This window comes from Numenius arquata, chromosome 2 (genome assembly GCF_964106895.1).
Source record: "Numenius arquata chromosome 2, bNumArq3.hap1.1, whole genome shotgun sequence".
Classification (NCBI taxonomy): Eukaryota; Metazoa; Chordata; class Aves; order Charadriiformes; family Scolopacidae; genus Numenius; species Numenius arquata.
In genome coordinates this window covers 1,900,876-1,925,236 of record NC_133577.1, presented here as the reverse complement: position 1 = coordinate 1,925,236, position 24,361 = coordinate 1,900,876, and the positions used below count along the sequence as shown (strand labels likewise).

Here is a 24,361-nt window from a genome sequence, read left to right as displayed (position 1 = left end):
CTATGTTTACAAGTATCTCAAGGGTGGGTTGAAGGAGGATGGAGCCGGACTCTTTTCAGTGGTTTCCAGTGACAGGACGAGGGGCAACGGGCCCAAGCTGGAACATGGGAAGTTCCATTTAAATATGAGGAAAACCTTTCCACTGAGGGTGCCAGAGCCCTGGGACAGGCTGCCCAGGGAGTCGTGGAGTCCCCTTCTCTGGAGATCTTCAAGACCCGCCTGGATGCAGTCCTGAGTGATGTGCTCTGGGCAATCCTGCTTCAGCAGGGGAGTTGGACTGGATGATCTCTAGAGGTCCCTTCCAACTCTGACAATTCCGTGATTCCATGATTAAAGATCATTTAAAAAAGTACTTCCAGGTGAGTGACAGAACTTGGTTCTGCTCCTTCCGTTACAGACTCCATCTCCCAACATCAAACAACGTAACCTCTCTTAAAATCCAGTGCTGTTCAAAGGATGTAGCAGGGATTTTATGTGCAACATATTTTCTTCAATAATCCCAAATAAATTGAGCAAGCAGTAACGTATTTCCTTCCCTGCACGTGGTTCCATGGCTACAGCATGACATACAATTTTGAATTTCTCAGTGAAATTTTCACAGGAAATACTATGGTCAGAATTTTTTTCTAAAAGCCCTTGGGAGTGATCAAAGCAAACTTTTTTGAAGCGAGGTAAGATGCCCGTTTCTCATGAAGGCCAGAGGTGGGCACGCACACGGGGGCGCTGTATTTGGAACAGGAAAGGAACACAAGTTTGCAGATCTACCTCACCTGAAATATTTAGGGAGCATTTCAGGGAGTTGCACTCAATGATCACTTCCAACTTGAGATATTCTATAATTCTAAATTCCCTGCATAATCTGTGGTCTCACGCAGCAGCTGAATGATGACACGTTTCCATTTCAAGCTATAAGGAAAAGAGATAGATAAAAATTATTGCTCTGCTCCCTTACTGAAGGGGGTGAGGGGAAAGGATTAGTTCTTGCATTCTTGGGAGTTACCTTGGAACAGCCATTTGAAAATACCACAGACGCCACTCAAATACTTGCATAAAGACATTTTATTATGAATGCAATGTATATAGAGATTTTTTTTTTTCTTTCTTAATCTGAAGTACTTTATATAAACAGGTCAGTTTGCAGGGCATGACAGTGGTTGGACACCCTTCAGCTCCAAAGCCCTGCTGAAGTTGATCTCTTGAGGTTTAGCAGTGCCCTTGGTGAGCTTCAGAAACCGGATACATCCTTTAAAACGGATATTAGTGGTCAGCCCAAACTGGGTCACGCCACCTGAAGGAGGGGAAGAAAAAAAAAAAAAGGCAAAAGGCATTATGTTAGTTTGAGTTGATACTTGTTTGTTCTTTGAGAGTCCTGCAGGAGAAGAGATATCCCCAGCCATATATTAATATGTTTTATTTGCTGTATATCTTCTTTATGCAAAAAATGACAAACATTATGAGTGAATGTGATAAATGCTTGTGTTAGTGGTAACAAACCAGTCTTCTTTCCTTCTTCTCTCCTAGCATGACAGTGGTGGAATCTGAACACATTTAAACTGTCCTTATAAACCATGTAACTCAGTTAAATCAAGGAAATCAAGGAAAATAATCAAATGCCACCTTGATACTTACAAACAGTGAGTGGCGCTCACATGCCAGTCCTGCAGAGCGCCACCTTCCCAAGCTATTTATCCACAGAATAACAGAGCAAAAAAAGTCCCAAACAGATGCAATTCTGAACTCTAATATCATGAGGAAGCCAGTTCCTCACTATGGACTTTAGGTGTCATTTGAGGTTTTGAGAGTTTTCAAGCATTCTGATTTTTAATTTTTTTTCTTGCTAATAGTTAAGCCAGGGATTTGAGAACATCTTTTCCACTGAAGGAGGAGAGAACTATTCTAGTGTGACCAGATGACAGAAGCAAGGGTTGGTTTGACTGGGAAGCTGGAGATATTTCTCTCAACTGCTTGAAATTCATGGCCCAACTTGTTTCCCAGTGTTCTTCCAAGGACAAAGTGGCTACAGGGATGTGCTCCGGTACAAATCTCTGTGACTGATAAAGGAAGGGCTGCAGAAATAACTTCACACCTGCAGGGGAGTGATTGGCCATAGCGTTACGCTGTTTCACAGAGAGTGAGATGGTTGAATCCATCTGTCCCTCCTTGCACAGGGAAGAGTGATAGATGAGTAATGGCTTTTACAGGTAGCCAGAAATGTATATCCTTGCCCACACTCTGGTGGTGAAACGTTTCTCTGCACAGGCAATTCTCCACCAGCTCATTCTCGCTGGTTTACAGCTGTTTCACACTGTTTATGCAGCCAGGAGAACCTTGGGAGGACTGGGAAATACAAACGCTTACTAATTTTACAAAAATCCTGTGATACTCTGTTTTAAATTTGCGGTGAGGCTGTCTGGGTACTGGGAATGTTAAAACAAACCTTGGATGAGCCAGACTAGACGGCAAGAGAAGTGTGAGCTGCTTAAATGTGCATGTAATGTTATTAAATCATTTCATAACTTGCCGTGTGGCTCAACTCAGGAATATCACTTCGACATGATGTAGGTTTTTTAGTACAGATTGCAGCGTTACTTCCATTTGTTTCTCTTGCTGTGTTCAGTCCAGAACAAGACAGCAATTCCACCTGTGGTGTATCTTTACTGCCAGCTCTGATCCTGGTTTGTTATAAAAAGGCTGTCAGGAAGCTGTTTTCCTTCTGGCACAAAGCTGTTGGTCCTTATCACTAGTCACCGAGACTGAAGTACAACAACAGCTCAGTGTCAAGAACATTTTGGAAAAAGTTCTGGAGCTTGAGAGAGAAGGCTTTTTGGATGCACCGTATCACACATTAGAATGAGGAGGGAAAAAGCAACTTCTAGAAAAGTATTTAGGGATTAAGAGGAGTCTTCCCACTGGCCCCAGTGTGCACTAGGGCAGGCACATACTGCAAACGTACTCAGCTTTTTTATTTCGCAAACGAGAGAGAAACTTTATTGTAAATGCAACAAAATTGGCACTTTGCAACCATCTTAACTGTGTTTTCAGAAAGGAAACTGCTATTGGATAAACTTGTTGGTTATCTATGAACAGGTGAGTACTTGCATTCATTACCAGCTTAGTGGCAGATGAAGTTACCTGTGGAGCTCAGCCCAGTTCTGGATCCTGTACAATTACCTCTGCCTGAAGCACATTCTCTCGAGGACTTCCAGAATAGTGAAGAGCAAATTTGTTTGGTTTTGGTGTTTTGTTTTTTTGCCTTTAAAAATCATCAGACCATGGGGCAAAGACGCTGATCGGAAAGAGATGGTGTCCTGTGCTCCACATTCCTCAGGTCCTCAGGTTTTTACAGCCTGATTTACACCCACGGGGCCCTGCCTCCCCAAGGGCACATATCCATTCTTTAGTTAAATTTGCCCTTCTTAGGTTAAATTTAAAATTGACAAATTCTGCAGCTAGTGAAACATAAAGCTTTCTGCTTAGTAAGAGCAGAGCAGTTAAGAGCAAGGCTGTGTGTGTGGGCAGCAGAAGGCATTTTTTTTTTTTTAAAGCATGGTTTGTGTGTTAAATGCTCACCGGGGTACCCTCCGACAAAGAGAGGGTCGTTGGTGTCTGCGGAGGTGGAGGCCCTGCTTGGGCTGGTTCCATCCACCCGTCTGCCGTCCACCGTCAGCTCTAGGTGGTGCTTCACCTTGTTTGCCACAACCCGGTGCCACTCTCCATCGCACAAGCTGCCGGGGGCATCGGGCTCGTAGACAGCAGAGAACCGACCTGCACCATTGTCCACGTGAAACATCACCTGGAAAGCATGGCAGGGAACTCAGCTACTTCTCAAAACAGTCCTATAGTCCTTTATCTTTCCTTTTTTCTTTCTTTTGTTTATTTCAAGTCAACATGCTCTGACTGCACACACTAAAGCTCTGATTTAATACCAGGCTCCACGGGGATTGCTGTCCCTCTGGGATCTGGGTTATATCACTGAGAGAAACACTAGTGGAAATAGGCAAAATTTTTGTATAGGTTGTCATTTCTCCATTTTTTTGTCTTAGCTTCAAGGTGTTTCAGTGCCCCGTCCCGCCCCAAAGGTCTTTACAGTGACAGATTACTGATCGGTCTTCCAGACTGTGAAATAAAAGATACACACGAGAAACTAGTATTATTAATGACAAAGCCGTCCCTCAAAACTTTACATATTCTCACTAATTAAAGTCCTGCTGTTGCAGTTTTAGGAAACTCAAGTGTTACAGAATCTTAAAAATATCTTTGTAAGATATTTTATTATTTATCTATTTATCGTCTATTATCTATTATATCTATCTATCCATTATCTTAATTATCTATGTAAGAGCCTCTTGAAGTGGCAAGTGCTGCATGAAAGGAGAGCCCTGATACTGACTGAAACACCTTGGGCCGGGTGTAGTAATCCTGCATTTAAACTACCTCTGCTTTCTAAAACCAGTCTCTGTAAAGAGCCCCAAAACCGCTCCACTACTCACTTTTCCGTCGACTAATTCGATGCCCAGCCCGTCCATTTTCTGGCTGCTGACTCCGAGGAGGACACCGTTCATCCGTGTTGTACGGAATTCAAATTCCACGAGCAGGTCCGTCCCCACTTTGTAGGCAGCCACTGGGAGAGAAGAGGGGAAGCGTAATAAAATGAAGAAAAGCATTTAATACGTTATTCCTAATAATCACACAAAGCCTGTTGCCAGTTATGCAAGGTAACTAACGCGGCACTATTAATGCATGATTTCATGTGAAATCATGGAAGTTACTGTTACTGTGGCTGTGCTCACTGTGAGACCTTGCCAAAAAGTCATATAGCCTATCCCTAGGCAAGATAATCCCTGAGTGGGGAAGCGATGGTGCCTCTGTCCTGGGCACTGGTGAGGTGTCACCTCGAGTGCTGTGTTCAGTTCTGGGCCCCTCACTACAGGAAGGACATTGAGCTGCTGAAGCGTGTCCAGAGGAGAGCCACCAAGCTGGTGAGGGGTCTAGAGAACAAGTCCTATGAGGAGAGGCTGAGGGAACTGGGCATGTTTAGTTTGGAGAAGAGGAGGCTGAGGGGGGACCTCATTGCCCTCTACAACTCCCTGAAAGGAGGGTGTAGAGAGGTGGCTGTTGGCCTCTTCTCCCAAGGGAATAATGACAGGAGCAGAGGAAATGGTGTGAAGTTGGGGCAGGGGAGGTTTGGATTAGATATCAGGAAGCATTACTTTCCTGCGAGAGTGGTCAGGCACTGGGACAGCCTGCCCAGGGAGGTGGTGGAGTCGCCATCCCTGGAGGTATTTAAGAAACGTGTAGACACGGCACTTCAGGGCATGCTCTAGTGCCCGGGATTGTTGGGTTGGGTGTGTGGGTGGGTGGGTGTGGGGTGGGGTTGTGGGTGTTTGTTTTGGTTTGGTTTTGGTGTTTGGTGTTGTGTGGGTTTTTTTGTGGTTGTTTTTTTTTTTTTTGTTGGTTGGACTCGATCTCAAAGGTCCCTTCCAACCAAGAAGATTCTGTGATTCTGTGACCTCAAAGGTCCCTTCCAACTGTGAAGATTCTGTGATTCTGTAATTAAAAGTGACCAGTGAGAGTTTCAAGTCTTGGTCTCACTTTGCCTCCAGTTGACAGGGTGTTTGTGAAAGCAGCAGAATTGCTGCTCGTTACCTGGTTTGGCAAAGCCCGTTCCATCGAAGTACGTTCCTTTCTGTGCAGCGACAAAGCATTTCCCAACGTTGAAGCTGGAAGTCGGATTGTCCAGGTCAACAGGTGACTCTGTCATTTGAAAACTTCTGATGCAGCCGTCGATGCTGTAGGTGACCTGTGGTCAGCATTTCAAACAAAACGTGTAACTGTGCAAAGCTGGCTGAAAAACTCAGGATAAAGGCCTGAAGTATGTCATCAAATAGTGTCTTTCCTCTGCTTCTCCGCTGGATTTATGGAGCTGAATAAAACTTGAATTTTACATGGCTAATCCTTAATATCTGATTGTAATTGGAATCTAATCTCGGTCGTACTGGGGATGAATTACTCTACTTCTCAGGGATGTGATCTGAGTCACATCTATTTGGCTTAATGGAGGGAACATAAAATAATATCCTGCATAATGAAACATAGCAAATTACATCAGCAATGCAGGAATTTAATGGCCTATGCTTTACCTTTTTAATTGACTAGGTTATGGGGTTTGCAAGTAGATGGAGACACTGGATGTGGTTCTCTGGGCTGCTGGTAATTTTACTAGGGCTTTTTTTGTTTCTTTTAATCATTTTACTGTAGGCTAACACTGCATGGTGAGACAGAGCTAATGCAGGTAGACAGCTAACATGAAGAACGCCCCTGTGTAAAGGTTGTTGACTGTACGTAGTTCTCTGTATAACAACTGTATATAGGTCTGGTGACCATGGTGACAAGGGGGACGTGCTCAGGTGACACATTCATCAGCAACACAGTAGGAAGGAGGAAAGTAAAAATCAGCGTATAAAATACAGCACAGAACTATGTACAAATACAGAAAGGAGAGAGGCAGAAAGAAGTCTTGAAGTCTTGACTCTGCATGATACCTCCCCCAACAATCTCCTCACCAGCAATTTGAAAGAATTTCCAAAGAATTTCTCTCCTTGTAAATCAAAGCTGAAGGTTCTGTGGCACTGTATAGCTTATTACTGCTAAATACACCTGTACAAAGCTTTCATGAGAACTTGAGCAATATCAGTGCATAAATTCAGTTCTGAGCAGAGCAACGCTTTCTGTCAGATTCTTCATAAATAGACCTTTTTCGAGTTTCTAAGTCAAAGTCTCTACCAGATCAACAAGTTTTGTTACCAAAAAAAGAAAAAAAACACCATGAAAGAAAACAAAATCTTGTCATCTTCGCTGTGAGAATAAATCACAGCAATGCAAGATTTGTAGACAGCTCAATAGCATCCTCTAACTTTAAAATTTCACCTTCCCTATGGAAAAGCCAATTTGGTGATCCTCTAGCGTGGCAGCTGGCAATACAACGTCTTCTGCTGAAGGCAGAATTGTGAGTGCTTAAAATGTGACATCTGCTGCAGCCAAACAAGCAGGCATCGGTCTTCTGCAGGGAACGGGATGCCAGGCCAGCTATGGTGACGTTAGACGAGTGTCTGAACAGGTTGATGTGTGTTTAGCGGAAAAGCCCTCGCTAAAATCCAGGCTTTCAGCTCTCTGCTTCAGAGCCCCTGCATGAACCCTACAACACAGCACTATTAATATGTCAAGTGGTGTATTTTACTGAGAACGACTGAAAGGCGAGCACTGGTTTGTTACCTTCTGCGACTGACATTTGAAGTTACAGCTTCATTTAAATCCCAAAGACGTGAGACTGTCAGGATCTGACACGGCTGTTGTTGCCCGACAGAGTACGGGCTCCCTCCGTTGCTTCTGACAGGGAGCAGGAGGTAAGGATTTAGTATCACCTTTCTCCTCAGATTAGTGTTTGTAAATTACTTTGTATTTCAAAGAGCATAATTTGAGAGTATTAGGAGTTATATTTTGTGGGTAGTTAGGTACAGCTTTTGTTTTTCAGTACCGCAGCTCAGGTTTGGTAAATCCAAACGAGCAGGAAATTTGCCTCAATTCAGGCACAATCCAAAATTTGCTGAGAAATATGATCTTCCAGATCAGTTTTCTCTACGGAGTATGACTCTCAGATTTAGAGCGGTTACTCTTTCCCTTCATTGCCCATCCATGATGTCTCACAGTGACTTGTTTAAGCAGGATCTAGGAATTCCTTTTCTGTAATTATTTTGTCCACCCCGACTGGTGGGCTCTTGCCTGTCTATAGACTAGTGTTTGCCATTCCAGCATCATTTTACTACAATGGTATTTACTCACAGGCAGTCTCTTTGAGAGGCTGGTTTGTTTTCTGGCTGGGATGTGTACTATTGCCCCCTCTTTAGCAATTCTGTATAATCAGCCAGAAGGAGCCTAGACATACCTGCTACTGACATTCCTCATTTTGTCCTCATTGTCCTGCTCTATCTGCCTAATTTGCTGTTTGCCGTAAGTAAATTCACTCAAGTTCTGGCTTTGGCTTTGAAAGAGAAAAATAACACAGGGAAGAGTTTTTCTCCGATTCTGATACTGGCGTATCCTGGGGGGCGGGAGGGCAGCAGGAAAGCGAGGTGACTGATGGGGAATTGTGTGGATAGATGCAATAAATGGCCCGGGTGAGGGAATATAGCGTTCCTAGGTGTTTCTACAAAGTTTAGGCCAAAATGTTATTCACCTCTGGGCTGTCTGTTTGCGAGGGTGTCTTCTGTGTCAGCGTGGAAGCTGGGCATTTAGACCGAAACAGTGATAAATAGATATATGCACGTGTGATTTGGGAACAGAAAGAGGAGAACAGAGTTTTCATGGCCTACTTCAAAATACATTCTCTCCCAGTTTAGTAATAACACCACAAACCCAATTACTACAGTGAGCAGCTGTACCTCTGGGTATTTATTTCGTCCAGCATAATTTTGGCTTCTGCTGCTTCTCTTAGGAGACACTTTCCCTGTTCATTAGCACTTAATAGCTAGACGAATTACAGCCAGAAGAAAGGGCAAGTAGTAATTCAGGACCTTAAACTCTCACTGTGCAGTGATCCAAGTGGATACAAATGTACAGATCTTTCCGCTTTTCCATAACAGTAACTAACTCTGCTGTTTCTAGTTCTTTTCATTAATTGGGTTCCGAGTCAGATCTTTCCACTGGAAGGAGGCAGCGGCCCTCCAGTAAGAGTCATTTACCAATAATCTTGGGCAGTCTTGAGGAAAAGCAAAACAAACCAAAACGAAACTGGGAAGACATTGGTACCAATCAAGACATACTTAAGAAGTATGGAGTAACTTAATTAAACTTCCTTACCGGACCAATTCGTCTAGTTGTGTAGTTAATGGGCAATCCCCCAACATAGAGCATTCCTACAACATCCAATATATCGGCCTTCTTGGGGCTCACAGTTCTGTTCGAAACATCGTCTACGATAAGGTTTCCTTCTTGCTTGGTTCGAATGACTTTTATCTGAAAAGACACACAAATGCAATAAAATTACACATTTTTCTGAAAACAAAACATTTCCAGAGTGTAATTAGCCTTACAGTCTGAACTATCTAACAATTCTGGAGAAAACAGTAGGAGTGGTTACAGAAGTACCGTGGCAGCAACCGTGGATGATGTTCACGGAACAGAGCTCCTGCCCAAGGTTTTATGCAAACATATGACCGCCTTTTAATTAGCTCCAGGTCAGGAGGCCTCCTGACTATTATTTATCAGAATTACTGGAAGGACTTGGGCTTCCTTTAAAAAGCTTAATTGTTACTATCAAAGGCATGCCGCACTATTGTTTCTCCTGCAATCAGATAGCAGTTTAAGTACTGGGAATAGTAAATGCTGAATATTAATGGCACTGGTGGCAAATCTTTTATTGCAGCACGTGTTTGCAGACAATATTGAGTTTATGATTCCACTAGTTTGGACGTGCCTCAGATCATAGTTCATGGTAGAGTAAATACGATACCAACTGTGTTCTGCTGGTGCTATGGGTTCTGTTCAAACGGGCTGTGGATCGCATGGAGGAAGTGCAAGTGCTCAAGAGTTGAGGAAATTCTACCCCAACAACTATAGGCCGATTTAATTCCAAAGGTTTATACTGAAATCTCCACAAATCAGTATAATCATGGGTCTGTATAAAAAAGGGATAAATGTAAAATGCAACTTGCACAGGGGAACATTTCTAAACAGCGCAGTGGTGAGCTCAGCAGAGCAGAAAAGAGGGAGGGTTTGGCGAGTGAGACAGGAACTGGGAACGGACGGTCCTACAGAGGACCTAAAGAGGCAGCAGCAGCACGACGTGGCTTCTAGAGGCCTGATGGACATAGAATCATAGAGTTGCCTGGGTTGAAAGGGACCTTTCAGATCATCCAGTCCAGCCATTTTGTCTTATCACTGACAAAAACCATCACTAACCCATATCACTCAGCCTAATGTGTCAACCTAAACCATTTCAAATGGAGAAAAGGTTCTCACTGAAAGGATTATTTTAAGGACAACCCCCTGATTTCTTAAAAACAGAGACTGTGGTCTTTTATTAAAGAGGTTGCCCTTTTCCTCCTCCCAAAATGGACTTCCTTGTGCTTTTGGGGATTTTGTCTCCATTCTTTCCTACAAAAATGGGATCTACACCAAGTGTCCCTCTCTCGCAGAGGGCCAAGCTGCACGACCAAAGAGCACAGTCTTGCATTAAGAATCTATGCTTCAGTTTGTTCTCTTAGTGTATAGAGAAAATGGCTAAAAGAGAAAAAAAAATTATCTTTGTTCTGCATCTACAGAGTGTCTAGCAGAAAGGGGCCCATGTCCACTGCTGGTGTTCCTTGGCATTATGCAAAACAGATAAATATGACTACAACTTTATTTTTTCCCCTCATGAAATACCTTGGGATTTTTAGAGCATTTGCCATCATCAAAAAGTTCATGAATAAAAAATCTAGTGAAAATAAAATTCCTGTGGAACAGGGTGGGAATGAAGCAAAGAGGAACTAAGGGTGACTGCAAAGAGGGTGTGGTGGCAGCAACTGAAGCATAACAGAAAATTCAATTTGTTTCTCACTTGGTGATAGAGGATGTGGATGGTGATTTTCCAAATATCTGTCCAAAATGTAATGTCTCCTATAGCACACTAACTTGAATACAGGGTTACATGTATTCTTTTCTTCTGTGTCTTTATTGGTGCCTTCAAGCATGGTTCCCAATGTTGTCCTTGGCCCAGTAAACACTAAACTTCACGGCTGTGATATTATTCCTTCACCGACCACCCGGAAGCCACAGACACTGTATATAAATACTCCCTCTCATAAAGTCACAGAAAGGGCTGCCAAGTACATCCATGAGTATCATTTTTATTCCCTAATGAATTGAATTAATAATGTGGGAAAGATTTACTTAAGTTTTTTTTTTTTTTTTTTTTACTTTTCTTTGTTCCTAGCATTCTGCCTGAACAGCGACAGCATAACAAAGAAACAACTGGCTTTAATGATGTACTCAATCACGATGAGCTGATACTCACCTGAGCCCAATTAGGCAGGATGGAACATTTCCTGCAGTACCTTACCCAACATGGGACATATTCTAAATATCTCCAGAAATAGGGGTTTCCTGAAGGACAATACTCAAAGATCAGCACTAACGATTTTTGTCAGTTGAATATGCACCATGTACTCACCAGGGCATCCGAAAGCACCGATTTTGTCGAGGACAGAAATGCCGAGTTGTAAGGTTTAGCTTATACAAACGAAATTGTGCAAATATCTTAAGGAAAAACAAAGCTCGCTCTTAGCATTACATAGAATAATTTAGCATTAGTGACTACTATACCTTGTGCCACTGGCCATCGTTTATTTTGTTGGAAATCATTGTGTGGGTGTCCCCGCTGCCCAGGTCATAGCTGAAGTACGGCAGCCCGTTCTTTAGCTGGACTGTCGCAAAGTCAGCGTGGTTGATGCGCGCCATATAAAACATCAAGCCAGAATCAGCCGTTGTTCGGACTTCGAACTCAATGGTAAGTCTGAAAATCAAACAAACAGGAAAACAGAAACAAAGGAGAAGGTATTAAGAGTCTGATAGTAGATGAATTTATCTGCTTTATCTTTTTCTGTTCCTCTAACAAAACTTTACATTTAGTAGTCCATTTTACTTTCCATCAGCATTTAAGAAAAATAATTTGGTCATATGCAAATTTTATTTCACACATACCCACTCACTCACATGTGAGTGTTCGTTAGTCCCTTTGCTGTGGAAATACAAAAGTGCAACCTTGGCAGAGAATTTCAAGATACAATTCTCAGCTGCAGCTGTAGAAAATCCCCACGCTTGTAAAACTCCAGCAGTGTTATCTGTCACCCTCACACACAATGCTCACCAAGAGGAGCGAGCTGCAGTGACAGCTGGCAAATGTTGAGTTTCTAATGAGTTGTATCGCCTCAAGACAGGCTGCAACACTTTTAGAGATGCAGCGAGAAGAGTTTACCATCAGGATATAAAACATGGATTCTGATTTCTCCCAACTGAAAAGGGGAGGGTGTCTCACCGGGGGTCTGCCGTCTTGTGAAAACCACTGACCCCTTGCACAGAACAGTAATGCCCCCAACCTCCCCTACGGTAAAGAACCTGGGAAGAAATGATTTAGATTATTTTAGGTTTAGTACAACATTTACACTAAGGTTGTACAGGCAGCGCATCACTAACCCAGCCCAAGCGGAGTTGCAAAGTCAGTACCTGGAAGCAGCTGATAATAGAAATGTGAAAAATCACTGCATGACAAAATCACTGCACAACAATGATCAAAACAGGATGCTTATTCGAGAAGAAGACAGGCGGGACTGAAGGATTACGTATTTCTTTTAATTAGTTTCCTAGTTTTGTAAAATTAGCATATGTGAAAATATGCAGTACAACACCTTTATAGGTAAAAATAATTGGGGGGCTGATGGACTTGTAAACTACAAGGCAGCAAAAATGGTTAGTTTTGTGACGTAGCACATTTGTTAATGATCATGAACAATTAACAAGCTATAGCTTCACAAACCCATTGAAAACAGCTCTATTTTTATAAGCAGCTCCTGGAATTCCTTTGTATATCAACATGTATATGTATATATTGTTATACTTTGGGAGGGCAATGTCATTTTGTCTGTTTACTGTGAAAGCTTCATCTTAACTATTGGAGGAAACAGGAAAAAAGGTTTGCTTATTACTAGAAATTATCAAGTTGCTGAACCAAGAAACTTTCTTCTGAAAAAGCAACCTATGAACTCAGTTGCATGACCTGGTTCCATTCTTTTCTGCAAATCGGTCTGGGATCTGTGTGTGCCCAAACCTTTACAAGCAAAGAGGTAACTGCTTTTGTGAGAACTACTCAGGTGGGCGCTTCATTGCCTGGATTTCATGCTTCAATGCTTTTTATGTTTGCTTAATGAAATGAATTAGCCACGGGACGCGATCTTTTTCAGATTACACCTATAATTTGGGGAGGTGCTTTTGAGAATATTAGAAGGGGCACTTTATTTTGACATTACACCATCAAAACCCATTGCTGAAATAAACAATATACCTGTTTTTCACTTTGGTGTCATCAAATGCAACTGCAATGTGGCTGTTCCTTGAGAGACCAAATTGCTTGCCACCTTCCAAAACAGCTGGCTCTGTGTCAGCGGCACAGGAATCCTGCAAAATATACAGCGATCATCAAAACTTCGTATTTCCTATCTCTCTCAGCTGTGCACACGCTGGAAGTCTTCCAGGAGTTCGAATATTCCAGTCTAGACACCGGCCCTGCAGTTTGCCAGCGTGTTGCTGTCTCATCACACCAGCTGAAGTTATAAACCATTACGACGGGAACTTGGTGTAAAGGCAGAGCTCATTAAGCTGGTTGTAAAAGCAAATAAAAGTAATGTATGACCATTGCTGCTTTCGTGCCACCAGTGGACGTTTCCAAGAGCCTGCAGTGATTTCCAGGCAGCTCAGAGTGCTCTCTGCTCACAGAACTGACTTCTACACAGTAGGGTGCCCTCTCACAGAAATAAAGCAAGGCTTAAGTTTTACAGGGATGCTTTGCTGTCGATTTCCAATCTAGTCACCTTAAAAATAATGAGTTAAAAGCAGTTTCAGATCCTCCACCTATCAATGAGGCCCCCATTTTACTTCTTTATATTGTTTTACAATTGTATTTTTTGTTGAAGGTGCTGCTGTTTCCCTCGGTGAGATGGAGAGGACCCCACAATCAACCAGGGAAGCGGAAGAAGCGATGGATAAAGTAACAAGTGTTAAAGTCCCTGAGCTGCCTAATGCAGACACATCACCCAGGGCGTAAAGACAGAAACCCCTCCCTCTCTGTTCCACTTCTATTCATCTCGAAGTGGGGCAACAATGGAAGGTAAAACATCTTCTGCCCACTATAAATTTCTCTTTTTAATTTCGCCAGGTCTTTTAATCTCTGGCCCTAAAGCTCTTGTATCGGGGTGCCCGGGGTAATGAGAGACCACGGTAATTACCAGCTCCTACCCATGTCTGGCTTTTGCCTCCCACTGAGAGTATTGTGAAGAAACTACTCAAAGGATCTAACACAACACAATATCAGGACAATACCGCTGGGATAAAAAAAACCTCAAACTTTGCTAGCTGCCAGCTCTGTTTTTAAGCGCTGTGGCTGATATCATTCTGGATTCGTGACAGTCTCTTATTTGAGCCCTGACTCAACAAGGACCTGCAAAGCAGAAGGTGCCATGCTCTGCCGACAAAGAGCCCTTTCTGTCAAACACTGAAAATGCCACGAGTGACTCATCAGGCGCTGAGATTTCAGCCGCAACAAGCAAATTTCTTCCCCTCCCGCTCAGTTTTTCAGCAGCGTTACATTTTTTGCCTTCACGTGTCACAAAAAACCTTCACAACAGTATAGAGCACTTCTAAAAATTATTTTTCCACAATGAATACTCTGGTTTGAACGTGACGGAGTAGAAAGAACACCATGCATTACGACAAGTACACATCATCAACCAACGGGGAAAACTCAGCAGATCAAACAAACAAAGCTAGGAATGTGTGACAGCAGTCTTCCAGTGACCATCAAATAGAAAAAAAAAAAATCATATTCCCATAATGCTGCACAAAGTTTCTAATTATTTCAAGCTTTAGAGGTTTATCTAGAAGCTTAACAACTATGTTAATAACAATACTGTATATATGATACATTCTTTAGCATTTGGGATTGCTAAATGTGAAGACAGGGACTAACTGTGGCACTAGAACTACAGAAAAGAATTGGAAAATACACTAACACATGCTTTTCTGTGGCACATTTTTACTTATTACATGGGAAAAGGACCTATTCTGATAGTAAACTGAATCCAAGGCTGGTTGGTTGGTAAAGGGTCTGGCCCTGACACATAAGCTGCTCCCCAGCGTCAGCAAATATTGCAGTTTTTCTTCAGGAGGACACATCAATTATTTACTGATAAATATTGACCAATAATAGTGACCATTCATTAGGTTGATGTGGAAATGTCAGTAAAAGAAAAAAAGTCAAGAGGGCATGCTTAAAAATCTTCAAGGCTTTATTCACAAGCCCGTCTCTGCTTTCACTTTATCTAAGGCCAGCAGCTTCACAGACTCCACCAGGCTGTGAACTAGCCATGGATTCTAGGCCTATATTAAAATATCCCAGCTTTTTTTTTTCCTTTAATGGCCTTAAGGTGTCCTAGGTGTAAACCTGGGGCTGTTTAATCATAGAATTGTTTAGGTTGGAGGGGACCTTTAAAATCATCTAGTCCAACCATCAACCCAACTCTGACAAAAGCCATCCCTAAACCATGTCTCTAAGCACTGTGTCAACTGGCTTTTGAATACCTCCAGGGATGGTGCCTCAACCACTGCCCTAACAATCTCCTACATCACCTGAGAGTCTCAAGGCTGAACTCTTCAGCTGCACTTGACTTAGGTCTTGTCAGGTGTCAGGGACTTGATCGGTAGGTCAAGAAGCTAAGAGTGTATCACAGTGGAAACGAAGAGCAGAAAAGCCCACTGGTGGACCGTCACACATTCGCTACAAACAATTATTAGTAATCACAAAGAAAGTAATTAGGTGGAAAAAGGGAGCACCACTGGAACAGTCCCCAGAGCTCATGGAATAGTGTTAATGAAAAGATGCAGTAATGCATGGAGAAAGGGTGGAAGGTACCGTCACGGAGTCAAACGCAGAAGTAATGCCGGCGCTCCTCGTTTCAGCGGCAAGCGAGTCCTGAGGAGCAGTGAATAACGTGAGGCAGAAGCAGCAGTTACCCGAGGCTGAGAAACACTTTGGCACCCGTAGCGAGCGGAGGCAGCAGACTGGTGACCACTGTACGTCCCAACTGTCCTATGCCTACATCTTGTCTGGCCTTTCGTAGAGGGTAGGGCTTTTTTTTTTTCACTTGGGATTAAACTCCCCCTCCCTCTTTACATGCAGATGGGTAACACAGATTAAAAAGTCCTAAAAGGACTTAAATAGAACAGAGACCTTACTTAAGCCTCCTGTGTGGAAATAATTTTTTTCTGCTGTGTATTTGCCATATGCCGTCCTTCTCCACTGAGCTTCTGCATAATTAATTGTCATAGGAGTGCTATCTCATTATTAAACTGTAGTTACTTATTTTGTTGCAACATTCCCCAGAAAAATACTTTGGAGAACTTACTTAGATCAATGTAAAAACTACCCAAAAGCTTGTCTTATTTAAAACACTTCCAACTCTTCAGAATACTAAAAAGGTTTCATTTTTTCTGAGAGGAAGTGAAGTGATGGTGTTTTATTTAGATTTTTATTTTGAACTCCTGTTTCAAGTTATCATGGTTCTAGGTATGTGATATACAAATATATATGATATACAAATATATATGATATACGATGGGACTAGTTTCTGATATTGATGAGTAGATCTACTCCTCTCAATTTTGCTATTCAAAATTTAGTGCTTAGAGCCTTTGAAAGTGTGCACTTGCTCTCTCATGCACTTCTGTGTTTGTTTGTTTTTTTTTTTTTAATTTTATTTATAATGCTTGCTCAAGGGATAATATGAGCGCAGTCTTTCACAGCAGTTAGCACTGAACGGCATGACCCTCTTTACCTTATTGCCTGGCCCCTTATCTTTCTATGCTAGCCTTACAATAACTGCAAATTTGCTTACTTTCAACTCCAAACAGAAAGATGCGTCACAGCCCTTGTGTTACCACTACTCCACCTTGTGGGAATGAATCAAAAATGCTGCCCTAGAGCATTAAAAGGCCGATACATATAATTCTGGGACTTGGGGCAGGGCAATAACTGGGACGGAACTTGCCTATCGTGAACCCCAGGCTCCCGTTTCCAGGTCCACATTTCCACACACGCTGTTTGGAAACCTCACTCACACTGAACTGTAGAAACCCGTGGCTTCTCTGCAGGTGTAATAAAACACAAAGGAGTTCCCTCCCCCCCAAGAATATCTTCCAGTGGATGTATTATTCAGTGTAATATTCAGATATCTGAACATATCTTTTCTGGGCAGTAAAATGTTGCATCAGTTGGCAAAATTGCTACACTTGTGACAGAAGAAGTTTCTTCTCACATTTCATTTACCGATATCTAGCTATTTAAGCTTTCTGGCAACAATAGTTGAGCTCAATTTAGCAGCATCTAGGGTTTCAGTTCTTAAGTTTTAAATTCTCCTGACTGAAGTTATGAAATGGCAGTGGAGGAATTGCGGTATCAAACAGACATCTGGTCTGCCTGTTTCTTCACCCTGTCACTGACGTGGCTGTTATTGTGTGCCTTAGAGAACAGCATGAGAAATACCATAATGACATGGATTTCCCATAGGAAAATTTCCCTTCCAATCCCTGTCAGATATTGCCAGGCTTACATCCTGAAGAGCAAGGCTTTAGAGCTAAGCATGCAAGCCAAAGGCAATTCTACTGCTGTATTGTTCTTTAAATTACTGTTGTGATAATCCAAGCAAATGATATCAACTGGTTTTCCATTATCCACAGGTTTTACTGACCTGCAACAAGGTGTTCCCTTTACAATATCATGCTGACCTCTTACTACTTTTGTGACAAATTATTTCATTATTCTTGATGGCTTGCTTTTCAATTTTGCCTTGGAAGAGAAACGTTTCAAACTTCACCTGAGTGAAGTCATCAACACTTACAAGTGCTGAAGACAGAGATGGTGTTGGAGGAGGAGGAGAAGCAGGGGTCCTCGGGCTTTCTTTCTCCCCATTAGTGTCTGGTTCAGGCTGGACCAGAACTGCTGTGTGGATTGGTTTATCTTCATCCTCAGGTGGCCTAACCTCTGGTTCTAGAGAGGGACATCGGCCAATATCTGCATTTTCAAAGGACACGGGTTGAGCGAAGTCCATGGGGCTGAGAACACACAAAGAAATTGATGTCTGTAATTAGTTTTTCTGCCTTTTTACCACCCATTAAAAAAGAACAGTGATACACTGCAGTGTAATTCCACTTAATAGGACACAAGAGCCAGGATTCATCCCACCTACTTCAGGTACAAAGTGGGACACTTAAATTAGACGTGATAGTCACCACTGGCTTTCCTTCCTACAGTCAGTGCAGAGAGACAAGCATCATCTTTGTCAAGCTTTACCCGTCTAGGTAGGCTGAGTCACATCGTGGAGAAGTCCTTCTCTCTGAGGGGCTTGGAACTACATGATCTTTAACGTCCCTTCCAACCCAAACCACTCTATGAGTCTATGATTCTATGATGTACACTGAATGTGGGGTGATGAGATCCTAACTGAGGTACTTTAGTTACAGGAAAGAAAGATTTAGATGGGAACTTCCTATAGAGGTTTTACTTTATTCACCATTTTTACTTAAATATTCCTTCCAGATTACTGCAGCACCCATTTTCCACAAAGGAAATTAATTCCCACGGTGGTTCTCAGGATTTGTATAATCTTGGAAATCGACCTTAATTAAAATAAAGTGTTATAGTACACCATAAAAACCTATCGCTGAGGCAAGTGTTATTGCAGTGTTACTGTTGAGTTGCTCTGATTTTATGGATAAATAGACAGGTGTTGTCTTGTCTGTAAAACAGCTTATTAATTGCAGAGCTTATGGAGCGTACACTGCAGACAGAAAAAGGAAGGGCATATTAAGAAAACAGACTGTATTCTAGGGCTTGCTGTTAGCGTGTTTCCTTGCAGCAATGAAGTTTCTTTTGGCAGCCAAGGTAGTTAACCAGACCTCATTAACTGGACATTCGTTGGCATCAGTGAGACTTACGTGGCATTAATGACAAGATTCCATATACAGCCCTCAAAGGGTGGTATGTTTCTGAGAGGCGCGGTCTGAAACTGCGAAGAAGTGCCCCCCACAAAGAGTTTCTTAACAGAGATGGGCTGGTCCGTCGGCAATCTCTGACTCTGGACTTTGTCTTCATCCACTTGAACAGAGAACATCCTGTGAAAGAGACGTGAAAGCAAAGAAATATATATTTTACTCTGGTTATTGTTTGTACTGAAATCACCACTATGCAGGTCCCATTTACTCCTACGCCAGCTATAGCAGTGAGCAACCTAAATCATGTAATTAGCAGCTCACGCTAAATGCAGATTAACATTCAGCTTTTTTTTTTCAAGGTTTTCAGCTACTGTGATGCTTCCTTGGTCATGTTTTGTTTGGTCTCCCTTTTTCCTGGGTTATACAAATTACTCTCTTCTTGCTGGGGAACAAACAGTGCTACAGCCTGCTCTGATTGCAGGATCAACCCCAGATACACACTGTACACTTTTTAAAAGACCTGGTTGGCTTTTTTTGGTGGGAGGTGGCAGAGGAGGAGGAGAACTACTGATTGTTCACCATGTGCTGACGCAAGTGCTGCAATCCTCTCTCATGGGTAATGTATATGCGACAAGACAAAGGCAAAGCCATCCCATGGAAGATGGTGTTAAGGGTGTGGAGAGGAAGGTAGGCATCTCTGAAGCACAGCATCACTGGCTGATCGAGCCAAGCCAAGAAATGGAAAAAAGAGCAAAGAGCAAAGGGGTAAATACAGTAAAGGGCATTATTCTGGTAAAAGGAAGAATCCAAACGTGAGAGAAAAGCTGAATGCTCTTGCCTGTCCAAGCTCCTGAGATTCAAACATTGCAGGTTAGTACCGCATTTACAAGGAAACATGGTAAAGGGGACAGAAAGTGGAAAACTAGTTTGTGAGGTCGTACGTTGTGTATACTGAGACATCAGCATTAATGTAAGGGCTGTGGGATTTAGAGACAGTGGATTATTTTGATGGGTAACATATATAACAAGGTATAGCAACAGATTTAACTGCTGGCTTTGGGACAATTTACAGTTGATGAAACCTAGAAAAATCTCCAACTTCTGAACAAATCCAGCGCAAGGTGAGCTGAGCTGCAAAGGACGGGTAAGAAATCCAGTATTTCGGAGGCTGAATGTGGAATACTAGTTGGCATAATTTCTCTGTGTCATTAGACTATGTTTTATAGACTTTAGCCAGGAGAGAATCGGGACCGCAAAAAAGGGGGTATGTGTCTCTGGTAAACTCTGATATGATTTATGAAGTGCGGTGTTTTTTTCAAATGTGTTACAGTCATGTAAAACTAAACACCAGGACCTAAGTATTCAAGCACCTTTGACTACACTTAGTTATCTAAACCCAAGTTAGGTATCTGTTATTAGCTTGATTTTTTCAGAATTACTGAGCATCCCTACAACATATCAGATATAATCACTTTCTGGCAAATTATTTCACTTCTTTCAACTGCAAAACTACATTGAACTCCAATATTCTTCCTTAGCAGTCATTACAAATTTTAGCAAATGAATATTGAAAATGTTTATTGAAAAGAGGCCGGTTTTCATATGTAGAACACTTGGCTTTGTTAATTACGCAAGTCCCAGCTATAAATGGATAGTGACTTAAGCACCTGCATTAGATAACTGTTGTACTATGTGAAAACTGTCCAATTTCCTCATAGTTTTGGATGGAATAATTTGGTCTAGAAAGCTGTAGAATGAGAAGGTCATTCATTTTTCAAAGGGTTGGAGGAAGTGGGTATCACAAGAGTTATTGTTTGGGACAATCTCTAGGATATCCCCCAGACCCTTCAGCAGTGGGAACAGGAGGAGAGAGATTTCTCTGGGGGCAGTTCAGAGCAAGAGACTAATTCAGGTTCTGTGACGTGTTCCAGAGAGGACACTTCTCTCTGCTGCCTCCAATCAGACTGCCAAGACTCGAGGTACCCTTTGTGCTGCTGCCTGGTAGTCACAGCTACTGATTGCCAATATTTTCATCAGCACGCAACACTTCATCTCATCTTCAGCCATTACCATAGTAAACATTTTGGCTCCAAGCAGAACCACACAATGACGTGCATTAGTCTTCAACAGTATCCTATAATTACCTTAGAAGAGAAAGTAAATACTTCATAATTATGTGGACAATTACCTCTTTGAAGAGGTTTTAAAGGATATTCCTTGTATTTAATCAAATAAAGCTTGAGTTTGTCGTGAGCATAGGAGGGGCTAATCTTAATTTATATCTTTCCACATCCATTTCAGGTTAGAGACACTGCGGAGTTCAGACAAGTTGTTTTGTAACGGAGCTACTTTGAACACAGAGGTTTCACCTCAACAAGCACCATCCCTGGATGGCATCCTACAGCTATTGTGACCATCACAGGTCAAGCTACTGCACAAAAGAACTTTCTTTGTTGTTTAGAGCTTCTTACTATCATCTGCATATTTGTGTTCTGTCACAGTGACACAAAATGTTGCGCAAAATGCAGTCATCCATTTCCAAAATAACCCGTATTTTTTTTCCCCAAAGAATTTGCAGTTTTACCTCTAACTCGTCATTGAAGCTGGGGAGAGACATTGTTTGAAGGCATTATTTACAAGATTTTTTTTTTTAATGATACAGTAGAAATTCAGTCAGAAAATTATACTGACAAAGGGCGAAGCAAAGCAGATTATAGAGAGGAGAGAAGGGCACCTGGGGACTAGAGAGACAGGACTTGTTGCTCAAGAAATCTGCAGTGTGGGGGTGGGAGGGGGGAGCCCAGTGTTCAGTGTGCTTGGATAAGCGCTTTTTGTGACACGCTGGATGTCACATCTTCGTCCCGATTTTTTTTTCCTTTTAAAACAAAAGAGAACAGCATTGTGCATCTTGCACAACAAACCCTACTTGGAACAAGGGCTTTCCAGGCCATAAATAACACCGACGGCCTGAGTCCTGCCCGCTACAGCAGGGCTGTGTCTTGTCGCTTTCTGAACGGAGAAGTGTAATTAGTATTTTTTACAGTGTCTAAGAAAGTGCAAAGGAATTTAAGTGAAATTCTATTTAAAACAACATGGTCTGAGAAGGTCTGCAATGGCTTTCCAGCAATAAGAATGACTGCCGTTTATCTGGGACCCTGTGTTTTCATTGTTTTACCATATTTCGCTGGGCACCACCATAACCAGCACAAAAAGGTTACAGGCTGCTGTGCTGTTGCTCTTTTATGTACTTTGAAAACGGTCTTTTTTCTACCTGTCTTGAAAAGGCGATTTACTGCACCGCCGCAGTATTTCTCAGCCACAGATTCCATTAATAAAATATATTTGCCAAGAACCAGCAGGTGAAAGATGCCAAATGCAGGTCTCTGGAGAAAGGGGCTGACAGCTGAGGAAAGCACGTAAACCCCGCTCCGCAGAATAATAAGCACTGTCAGAAACTAACTTCTAAACATTTTTGGATAAGGATGGAATTAAACTAAATTTTTTTGCCTCAGCAGAAGCATTTACATGGATTGCTGGTTGGACTCAGGGTTGATGGTTGGACTCGATGATCCCAAGGGTCTTTTCCAACCTGAATGATTCTATGATTCTAAAGACAATGGTATATTTGCTTTGTTGAACGAACTGGGCTGTGTGGTCTGTAGCATTTCTAGGTATTTGTTACCCTCTAGCTCGCTCTATGCGGACGGAGTGGGCTCTGCCGTCGTGGAACTCGCCAGCCTCTGGTCTGATGGTGATTCTGTGGGGGTCCCGTGTCCCGGTGGAGATGTGCACCTCTAGTCGACCTCTGTTCAGGAACACTGCATAGTAGGCCTGCAATGCGTGTGTTGGTATTAGAAGGCAAGTTACATTTGGAAAGAAATTATTTCACACAGTTTTATTTTCTTACACTGTTTTTTTGTTTGGTTTTTCTTTTTTCTCTCACCATAGTCAAGATACCGTAGTTTCAGTTCTGCTGCTGTATTCAGACTCTCTTGCCTTTTTATAACGAGGAATGGGTAAAACAAGGTCCTGCTGGAAAGTCTCATCAAAAGATTTGACTCTCTGCACACCTACTAGCAGGGAAGGATGGAGACTTCTGACCTACAACTCTTCCAATTTTTGCTGCCTGGTCTTAAACCCATCCAGCCCCAAATAGCACTGATCTCGGTGCGAGTTCTGCGTTTGGAGGGCTGGCAGACCACGGCAGTAGTTACTCTAGCAACCAATATCATGCTGTAGAGGATTTCAGGATCTAACCTCCGGTTACTATAGCAATGAGTGTCGTGCTCACTTCTGTGACCTGATGAGCTGGGTGACGGTAAAGGAGCCCCTGCCCTGAAGTTGATGTCATGAGGGTGAGCCACCAGAACGTGTTGCCCCTGGAGCATGTTCCTCCAGGTCACCGAGAGCTCTCTGCCAAAACAGGCAGGAAGGAGAGTAATGAAATACCATTTCCCAGAAGTCCTGAACAAAGAAAACCCCACAATAATTTTTAATTAATCAAGGTTTGAATAATTTCTAGCAGCAATCACACTTTCACCAGTTCGTCACTTGGACTCTTTGGTACTTCTCTGAACAGACTGACTCTGTCCTCTTCAGAACTGACTGATGCTGCAGGTTTGTGTTTTACGGGAGAGAAGGAGAGGTCGGAGCACTCTTTAGGCTTATATCCCCCAGCAGTGATCCCAAACAAGGGGCTTATCTTGCACTGCTTTTAGCTGCTTTTTGGGGATTTTTTGGTCTCAGGGGAAACAGGATGATCCTCATTTATGTCCACATGAACAGGAATGAGAGATATTTCTGAGCATTAATAGCGCGTAAGTAGTCCTCAGAAGGAGTGAAGAAGAGTACTCACTAATACTAAGACTCTCTAATATTTTAGTTTGATTAAAAAAACAACATGGAAGTATCCACGTGACAAAAACCCAAATCTCTTTGGGTTTTTTTGGGGTCTTTTTTTTTGGGGGGGGGGGGGTGGGGGGTGGGTGTTTTGTTTTGTTTTTTAGCAACAAGCCCTACTGTAAATCTTTAAGAGAAACAGTTACTCCAATGCAAAAAAACCCCAACTCTGAGCCTCTACCAGATTCTCCATCAGATAAAGGAAAACATTAGAAATGTTTTATTCCCAAGCACTGAATTTTACTTTAAGTATAAACACCTGCCAGTGCCTTGAAACACACCAAGAGGAAGAAGTTTGGTAAAACTGTGGAGTTTTCTGATCTTTTGCTAGGTTCCTCGTACCTGTCCCGTCTGCCGGCGCTTTCTCCTCGGAGGGGCCGCTTTCCTTCCAGTGAAGCCCCGCTTTCTCCTGGGGGGGACAACTGTGCCACTTGTGCCAAAGAGGATGATCCCGGACTCGTTCCTGGTGCTGAAGGAGAGGTTGATCTCCGTGCCCACGTCGAAGGAGACCGGCTGCAGTTCCACAAAGCCCGGCTTGGGGAAGCTGACGGTATAAATGTTCTGTAGGAAGGAGAGGACGGGAAAGTGCATCAACAGGATTAAAAGCAAGAGTATGAACGCACAGAAAGATTTCCTAACTAAAATAATAAACTATGGAAATATAACT

The 24,361-nt window shown here is 42.5% G+C and overlaps 1 protein-coding gene across 1 annotated transcript in view; it reads right to left on the bottom strand.

Annotated features, from left to right (window-relative positions):
• Nucleotides 1-1,042: 1,042 nt before the first annotated feature.
• Nucleotides 1,043-24,361, bottom strand: part of LAMA2 (laminin subunit alpha 2) — a 304,356-nt gene continuing 281,037 nt past the window's right edge. Inside the window, exons 55-66 of the mRNA XM_074144590.1 lie at nucleotides 24,037-24,255; nucleotides 22,478-22,626; nucleotides 18,799-18,975; nucleotides 17,679-17,916; nucleotides 15,719-15,778; nucleotides 13,097-13,209; nucleotides 11,362-11,551; nucleotides 8,857-9,012; nucleotides 5,647-5,800; nucleotides 4,491-4,621; nucleotides 3,571-3,793; nucleotides 1,043-1,288 (exon numbers count right to left, since the gene is read on the bottom strand). Of these exons, the coding sequence (XP_074000691.1) occupies nucleotides 1,131-1,288; nucleotides 3,571-3,793; nucleotides 4,491-4,621; nucleotides 5,647-5,800; nucleotides 8,857-9,012; nucleotides 11,362-11,551; nucleotides 13,097-13,209; nucleotides 15,719-15,778; nucleotides 17,679-17,916; nucleotides 18,799-18,975; nucleotides 22,478-22,626; nucleotides 24,037-24,255 (1,968 nt within the window). The 3' untranslated portion in view covers nucleotides 1,043-1,130. The remainder of the gene's footprint in view (nucleotides 1,289-3,570; nucleotides 3,794-4,490; nucleotides 4,622-5,646; nucleotides 5,801-8,856; nucleotides 9,013-11,361; nucleotides 11,552-13,096; nucleotides 13,210-15,718; nucleotides 15,779-17,678; nucleotides 17,917-18,798; nucleotides 18,976-22,477; nucleotides 22,627-24,036; nucleotides 24,256-24,361) is intronic.